The sequence below is a fragment of the Penaeus vannamei genome, unplaced genomic scaffold (assembly GCF_042767895.1).
Source record: "Penaeus vannamei isolate JL-2024 unplaced genomic scaffold, ASM4276789v1 unanchor864, whole genome shotgun sequence".
Lineage (NCBI taxonomy): Eukaryota > Metazoa > Arthropoda > Malacostraca > Decapoda > Penaeidae > Penaeus > Penaeus vannamei.
Window position 1 is genome coordinate 17,501 of NW_027213868.1, and position 9,316 is coordinate 26,816.

The following is a 9,316-nucleotide window of genomic DNA, read 5'->3' on the forward strand; positions in this document are numbered from 1 at the left end:
GACTTAGAATATATATGGCTATCTCTTCATAAAGAGAATATTTGTTAAAATAACAAAGACTTATGATTATAATTTTACCTCTAATATTGGATCTGCATATGTCGTGGGTCCACCTATGTGAACAAACAGATGCTTCTGATACTGAAAAAACGAACAAAAAATTAAAACCATAAACCCAAATTTAAGTAATAATAACTATAATTCTTACGCTCAATTCAATTTTCAATATACATATATACATTATATATATATATATATATATATATATATATATATATATATATATATATATATATATATATATATGTGTGTGTGTGTGTGTGTGTGTGTGTGTGTGTGTGTGTGTGTGTGTGTGTGTGTGTGTGTGTGTGTGTGTGTGTGTGTGTGTGTATATGTATGTATGTATGTATGTATATATATGTATATATGTGTATGTATATGTATATATATATGTATATATGTATATATGTATATATATATGTATATATATATATATATATATATATGTATATATATATATATATATATATATATATATATATATATATACATATACATATAAATACATACATATAAATACATACATATATATACATACATATATATACATACATACATATATAAGAAAAAGGAATGAATGAGAATGAATATCTTCACAGACTGGTTTCCATTATATTTTCATCAGAAATACGCATATTTATGACAAAGTTATAATCTGGTCAAATACATCTCTTGCACTCATTCAAATCTATTTCTACATTTGTCAAAATGAACACTTAAATATATATCTTGTAAAAGCAACGTGGAATTACAAACAATTGTGATCTTGCTGTAATATTTCTCATATAAACATTTTAACATATATACTCAATATAATGTAAATAACAATATCTACACAGTATGCATAAACCCATAACAAAATCATGAGAGAAACAGAAAAGAAAAAAAAATTATATATATACAGTAAAACAAATCAAATATCTTACTGTGTCTGGATCTCTCTGGGACTCCATGAAAGCACTAAACTCAACAAGTCGCAGCTTCTGGGTGGCAATGGATCTTCCTTCCCATGGTGGCACTGTGACAGAGGGTGCCGGGGCTGGCTGTAGGAGACCACTCATGCCTCCTGTTCCAGGCTTTGTTTCGCTGCCCATGCCAAAGGGGGACTGAGCAAAAGGCTTGACACTAGGGGGAGGGATAATTGTCATTAATTAAAAGGAGTATGTAATACAAGTGAGCTGCTTTAATGTTGTATGTCCAAATATATATCTTCCTCTGAAATTACTCAGTATCTTAACATACATTCCAGTTCTTCTAATCTTAAACTATATGAGTCATAAACCATTCCAGAGCAACAAGAAATGATTATACCATCCCAACTTACTCTTGACTTGTTCCGGCCTGAAGACCTCCTTGCCAAAAAGCACTGGCATATGACACAGGAGGAGGAGGTAACCCAAGGGATGCCTTGTTGTGCATCACTGACGCGGATACGATCTGCGCAGATGACATGGAGGACATTGTCTGCAATGCTTTTTCTTTTGTGGCAGCATCCTGAAGGGGAAAATGGATCACATCAAGTCTATGTATAAAGGAAAAAGTAAACCAATTTTCGTTTCACTTCTCAAGTAATGTGTGATGCACAATTACATTTCTGTTTCATATACAAAATACAAAAGAACATGGATCTGGAAGGTATTTTAATTGTCACTGTGCTAGTATTACATTTCTGTTTAAAATAAAACCAAGCTGCTGATTGTTACTCACCAGTCTAAGCATTCCTCCATTTTCTTCTGATGTGCAGCCCTAAAATAAGGTACAAAAGTCTCGTTTAGTATATATAGAAATACTAATGATATTCAGCACTTAATGCAGACACTATTATGGCAATTTTGTTCTAATTTTTTCTGTATAAAGTATCCCAAAATATAAGTTAATTGTAATTCTGCTCTTGTTGTGAAAGTATAAAAATAAGAATATACTATCCACAGCTCTTATGTAAATTAAAATGGCAAGGTATCCTAAAGTCTCTGGAGAATCATGTATAAATCTTAAGAGCTTTAGCCATGAATACTTTACTTTAATAAAACTTTGGAAGAAAAAAATATCATCTGCAACAAAGTTAATGTTAAAGTTTTTGCTCTTTTTTAAAGAAATACTGAAAGTAAATAGCAACTTTTACCATACCACCATGTTATCTACCTCACAGCAATGGTAAAAGTACACAAAAAAGGAAGAAGAAGAAGAAGAAGAAAAAAAAACATGCAAATGTACACGATCAACACAAGGTACAAATCCCCTGTGAATAGCATATCAGTGGAGAAAAATAGTGTTATAATTTCTTTTGAGAAAGAACAATTCCTACCAGAGGAAGAGAAATTCTTAGGACTTGAGATTACTACATAGAGATCTGAAACTGGTTGTTATACAGAATGTAAGGTACCAGAAGAGCAGTACTAAGTTAATGAGTATTTTTTAACAGTGAAGCCTTCCCTTTAACCTCAGGCAGGCAGTGAAATAGTATGGTGTGCTACAAGAATTCATACTCAGCTACTCAACAACCGCTACATGTGCTCTGGTGCAAATGCATTTTTTTAACCACTTATTACATTGCAAAATAATGCCAGTCCCAGTGAAACAGTAGGAAGACTGTAATAGGTACTGAGGAATACCAACAGAAACACATGATCCAACTATTGTACAATTCAAACTTATGATAATCTAGTTCACACATCTTGACACCTAACCAATTCTATTTTTTCCCCCAGAAATCATTCCAATACAATATGAATGTATTTGGGAATGCTTTGGATAGGTGTTAAATGGCACTCTAGATTACAGTTTGAAGTTGAACGATAGTTGACACATGAGGTCCTAACTTGATTCACTAAGGAACTTCATCCTCCCACAACACCTTGGGTAAGTCAAGTCACAATAAGGTGCACATATATATACATATACATACACATATACACATACATACATACACATATGTATACATATATATATACATATATATATATATATAGCTTTTTTCAAGCAGGATTCTTTTGTAAAACAATGGAAAAAAGGAAAAGCGCCTATGAAGCGCCCATGCCCCAAGGAGGCATTTGTGGCTCGGTTTACGTTAGGTGAGGTACACACCACAACACCCAGCTGAGGAACAAAGCAAAGACTCCAGCCTTACCCCTGGTACATCCTGCAAAAAGAAAAATGGATGTGTGAGTCATGCGGACTAAAAGCCATGTGATTGCCTGATCTGTGAACTTATTAGTAGTTTTATTTTCATATATATATGTATGTATGTATGTATATATATATATATATATATATATATATATATATATATATATATATATATATAATTATACATCACTGTCTATATATACATGTATACCTGTATATACATATACACACAATATATATATATATATATATATATATATATATATATATATATATATATATATATATATATATGTGCATATAAATATATATAAATATATACATATATATGTATCCCTAGTTAAAACACTTGCTATAATGACAAGTCACATCTAGAGAAAGCTAAGCTGTGTTAAACAAATAATATTCTTAACCCAGTATGGTCTATACAAAAAGTGTATCTGTCTATCTTTCCCCTGTATGTACATGAATATTAATATTTGTTATATATATTTGCTGTAACATGGTACCAGGGGTAAATTGCATTCAACAATTATTTTCCGTCACAAATGAGGTTTAGTTTTCATGTGGGGAAAATAACATTAATGGCAGCCAAAACATTAATAGGTAAAAGCATTAATAAGTACAATTAGAAATAAAACAAATCTTGCACTTCCACTACAAAGAAAAAAAGACTAATGTCATTTCCATGTATCATTAGCTATTGTGTCATCAAGGATCCAACTTGTTTTTATTTTTTGTAAATTTCTAAAATATATCACAGCATTGAGTTTGACTTACAGTAAGGTAGATATATGAATTGAAAAGAAATGTAAGCAATTATTGTTTTGCAAGTTTTAAATAATTATTTCAAGTATAACATGTAGAACAATAAAAGGCCAATTTAGCACAAGGCTAATTATGACTGATGCAGTATGGGGAAAATTTCTGTGTCTAAAGCAGATACAAAAATCATATAGAACATAGTACTCCTTCCAAAAAATAATAAATATATCTATCAAAATTTCCCTAAAAAAGATATATATAAAAAAAGATCTTGCTTCCAGTAGTATAGCGCAGCCTCTTTGTTAGTTCTATGATTTAAAAGCAATTAGGATTTGGAAAAAAACAATCATTCACGATCACAGCTCTCCTTATACTAATATAAATAACAATAATAGTAATAAATAAAACTTGGGAGGGTGGGCGAAAGCGAGAAAAAGAGAGGGGCAGGAAGGAAAGGAAAGTGGAATGAAGGAAAGAAGGAAAAATAGAGAAAAGCAGCTGTGTAGAGAAGGGAAAGAGGGATGGAGAGGTCAACAACGATGGAAGATGATTGAAAGAAGGGGAGGAAATCAAATTGAAGAAAAGGGAAAGAAAACAAAAGGGCAAACAAATTATATATATATATATATATATATATATATATATATATATATATATATAATATATATATAATATATATAATACATATAATACACATATAAATATATAATATTCATATATATATATATATATATATATATATATATATATATATAATATATATATATAATATATATAATACATATAATACACATATAAATATATAATATTCATATATATATATATATATATATATATATATATATATATATATATATATATATATATATATATATATATAATGGTCAAGGAATCACTATCCGCTCTAAACTACTCCGGGGGAAAGATTCAGAACCCTCCCTTCCCTCACAAAGGAATCGAATGCTCTCTCTCTCACCTTGAGCTTGGCCTGGATCTCGCGTAGCTTGCGTCTCGCGAGAACCTGGATGTGAGACGAAACTTGCTTGCGGGTTCGGGTCTTGCCTGTCCGTAGCTTGATGTAGCGGGCGATCAGCTCATTGCGACCTGCGGAGGGAGGAAGGGGGTCAGTCATGGGGCGCCAGCGGGACTAATGGAACATACAAATGGCGTGAATGAATGGTACAAATGGGGCGTAGGAATGGTACAAGTGGTACATGTGGGGTGTATGAATGCCGAGTGGCGTAAATGGTACATGCGAATGGTAAAAGTAATTGCTACACATGTGGCTTACGAACTGGAAAAAAGTAGTACAAATGAGGTATATGAATGTTAAAAACAGGTTGTGAAAATGGTATAACATGAACATATACCTTTGTAAATGTGGGGAATGATCGGTACAAATCAATGGTACAACGAGGTAGCTACAAGGGGGGGGTGGGGGTAATGGAACGGTTCAGCGAAATGTTCAAATGCAACAAATAAAAGACATGGGAGCGTGAGACACATCATAAATATAATTACTACATACTGTTATGAACATGTGCTTAGGCATAAGGGATTCTACATACAACTTGTCTCTTTATTAGAAACAAAGAGACTCGCTCTCGCTCTCTCTCTCTCTATAAATATAATCTAAAAATTACGTATCGGATATCAAATACACGGAAGAAAATACTCTACCATTTTTTCTTACAAACACAAACACATACACGCACACGCACACACACACACACGCACAACACATTATTATGGCGACACACCTGCATTTGTTTCCTTCTTTTTTTTCTCGAAACGCGGCGATTTTAACAATTTGTTTGTCTTTTTCATAAGCCGAGGCAACAGCTAAAAAAACTGTGCGTGAATGTATCTCACAAATTCACAACTTAATGTCAAAGATAATGGTAAACGAAGTCCAGTGGAAAGCGAGTCATGCATTGGGTTCATGATTTTATCACTTATTAATATTTTTTTGAAGTCTACGATTTACTGCCAGCTTACAACTCTCACGCTATATATTTTCGTATTCCCTCGCGATGAGTTATTGACCTACATAGTATTATTCTGAAAAGGAACTCCCTAAAAATAAAGTTAGAAAAAAAGACACAGCTTCAAAATGCACGACATTCGCAGTGTTCGGATACAGTCCCGCAACGGTTGCCACAACTAACGGAACATTGCACCATTTTTCAAGGATATGCTTCAATTTCCCGAAATTCCGGCGATCTTAACCACCAAAAGGATAAAATTCTCCCACGTGACCGCTATACGATGAAAGACAGAGGCAGAGACAAAGAGATCGCGGATTTACCAATGCGTTGTTATTAAATGTTCACGACTATATGGAAACTCGCCTGTGCCAAAGGGAGGGGTTCCCTTATTGTCAAGGGAGAACAGGCAAAAATGGTGCTTATGCAGATATGCGGTAGAGGCGCCTCTCTCGTTGCCATAAAACACAAAGACGACCTTAATGGGCCCCAAGTTGATTACTAAGAGATGACCGCAGGGCAGGTGCGACCAGGCGGTTCCCGAGGCTCGTTTTCTTGGCTTAAATTCGGAGCCATTAACCGAAAGGCTGAGCGAAACAACCACTTTACGAAACAGCTTCCGCCGAACGCTTCGGCACACGGACGCCGCCGCCCGAGTGCGTCCGACACAAAGCGAGCCCATGCCACTCAGACGGTCTGAAATCCCCATTCTCCTTATTAAATGAATCACAAGCGGGCGTCGAAAGAAGTCCGTAAGTACGTGGCAACCGGGAGCAGACAGCAGCAGCAGCAGCAGCGGTTCCCCGAGGATCACAAGGCAAAAAGAACAGGAAAAAATTGTGGCAAAGCTGCCCGATTTTTCTTGCGACTACAAAGTGAACCCGAATGACACGCCAGGCAATGATGGTGATCCGACAGTACGTGGTGTTATGGGTGCTTGGACGGTGCTGTCATAACACACATAAGGATTTGGATTTAAAACACACACACACACACACACACACACACACACACACACACACACACACACACACACACACACACACACACACACACACACGCGCGCGCACGCACACGCACGCACACGCACACACGCACACACGAGAGAGCTTGGCAACAAGTGGAGCACCGCGTGAAGGCAGCGAAGAATTAGAGCGCGCGGGAACAAAACAAAAACACCCGAGAAAGACAAAAAGAAAGGAAAAAAAACATTAAAAAACGTAAACAAACCCCCCAAAAAACAGAACCACCAACAAGATAAAGACGCAGAACAAAATACATAATAATGACATAAAAATACAGGGAAAAGCAAAACAATCCACAGGATAACATCTCAGATCTTTTATTACTTTTGTTTTGGGCGGAAGTGTAAAGCACTGCGGTCATCTCGGAAGGACAAGAGAAGAAACACGTCCCCAACGATGTCGCACAATGGATGTCAACAAAATGCCACCGACATTTCTTCCGCGCGAATGTTTTAACAGGGCGGACAATCATAACCTTTGGAGGAAGATAATTTTTTTTTTCAGAACAGATATTTCAGAGAGAGAGAGAGAGAGTGTGAGAGAGAGAGAGAGAGAGAGAGAGAGAGAGAGAGAGAGAGAGAGAGAGAGAGAGAGAGAGAGAGAGAGAGAGAGAGAGAGAGAGAGAGAGAAAGAGAGAGTGTGTGAGAGAGAGAGAGTGATGGAAAGAGAGAGAGAGAGAGACAGAGAGAGAGAGAGAGCGAGAGAGAGAGAGAGAGAGAGAGAGAGAGAGAGAGAGAGAGAGAGAGAGAGAGATAGAGAGAGAGAGAGAGAGAGAGAGAGAGAGAGAGAGAGAGAGAAATTACACACACAAGAAAAAGAAAAGGAAAACGAGAGAAATACGACGAAAGAATTACGGGCCGAGGATTGAAAAATGAAGACCCAGAGACGACCGCGAAAATGACAAACAACCTGCGCAGATTACCCGCCAAACCGAGGTCATGGCGGCGAGGGAAAGATTGGACAAGACGGTTCTAGAAGCACTTACACTAAGATGACATAAGCTAAAGGGGATAGCAGGGGGTGGGGGTATGGGGGTGGCAGGGTGAGGGGGGATGGGAGGTTGTAGGGGGAGGGAGAGGGGGGAGAATGGGGCGATGGCAGGGGGAAGGGAGAATGGGGGTGGGGTGGCAGGAAGAGGGACAATGGGGGGATGGCAGGGGAGGGAGAGGGGGAGCAGGGGTAAGGGGGGGATACAGAGGATGGTAGGGGGTAGAGGGGAGCGAACAGGGGGGATGCTAGGGAGAGAAGAGGGGGAGAAGGAGACTATCATGGGGGAATGGCGGGAGGATAAGGGAGAGGGAGAGGGAGAGAGAGAGAGAGAGAGAGAGAGAGATGGAAGGAGGGAGGGATGGAGGATGCGATGTTCCAAATCCACCACAACCTTCTCCCCCCTCCCCCTCAACCCCCGTCCACCCCCCCCCCCCAAACACACCTAATCTCTACTACACCTGCGCCTTCCCTCCACAACACTCGCTCTTTGCTTGTAGAAAAGAAGGCGAGAAAGAGAATGAATGAAGGGAGGCGAGGAAAGGAGGGAGGGGAACGTTTGGAAGCGAGAGGGAGGAAGAAAAAGGGAGAAAGAGAGGTAGATTAGAAAGGAAGGGAGAATTAGGATGAAGAGAGAGAGAGAGAGAGAGAGAGAGAGAGAGAGAGAGAGAGAGAGAGAGAGAGAGAGAGAGAGAGAGAGAGAGAGAGAGAGAGAGAGAGAGAAGGAAAGGGGCAGAGGGGGAAGGGGGGAGGGAGCAGAGGGCAAGGCGCGGGCAGTGGAGGCAAGAGGGCGAGCGTTACACCGTTACCTTACCAGTGGTACAACCTGCCCTCTCCCGACTTCCTCTCTCTCTCTCTCTCTCTCTCTCTCTCTCTCTCTCTCTCTCTCTCTCTCTCTCTCTCTCTCTCTCTCTCTCTCTCTCTCTCTCTCTCTCTCTCTCTCTCTCCTCCCACTATTTACTTTTTCATACTCCCACTCTCCCTCTAGTGTTGTTTTTTCTCTAGCTTATCTAACAGCTTCTAGCACACACGCTGAGCATCGCACAAACCGTTCCTTTCTTCAACTTCCCCAACACAAAATGTATCCTTTCTCCCTCTGCCCCTCGTCCTCCTCCTCTCCTTTCCCCTTTCCTCCCTCCTCCCTCTCTACCCCTTTCACCTCTCCTCCCTCCTCCCTCCTCCCTCTCTTCCTTCTTTCCCCCTATCCCTTCTCCCTACCACTAGTCCTCCTCCTCCTCCTCCTCCTCCTCCTCCCTCTCCTCTCCCTCCAGGGCGACGCGAAGGGAGGTGAGTTACGACGCCCCTGCTCTTCACCGGGCATCTCAGAGGATCACACCCGCGCCCCTCACGCCCACCCACGCCCGTCCT

The 9,316-nt window shown here is 39.0% G+C and overlaps 1 protein-coding gene across 2 annotated transcripts in view; it reads right to left on the reverse strand.

Annotated features, from left to right (window-relative positions):
* LOC113823667 (transcriptional enhancer factor TEF-1) overlaps positions 1-7,155 on the reverse strand; it is a 15,798-nt gene extending 8,643 nt beyond the window's left edge. The window contains exons 1-6 of one of the 2 annotated variants that reach the window (XM_027376345.2): positions 4,928-7,149; positions 3,188-3,199; positions 1,768-1,806; positions 1,385-1,554; positions 987-1,185; positions 79-141 (exon numbers count right to left, since the gene is read on the reverse strand). In XM_027376345.2, coding sequence (XP_027232146.1) covers positions 79-141; positions 987-1,185; positions 1,385-1,554; positions 1,768-1,806; positions 3,188-3,199; positions 4,928-5,083 — 639 coding nt within the window. In that variant the 5' untranslated portion in view covers positions 5,084-7,149. Of the gene's footprint in view, positions 1-78; positions 142-986; positions 1,186-1,384; positions 1,555-1,767; positions 1,807-3,187; positions 3,200-4,927 lie in introns of both variants that reach the window. The other variant, XM_027376346.2, reaches the window with a different exon arrangement.
* Positions 7,156-9,316: the final 2,161 nt, after the last annotated feature.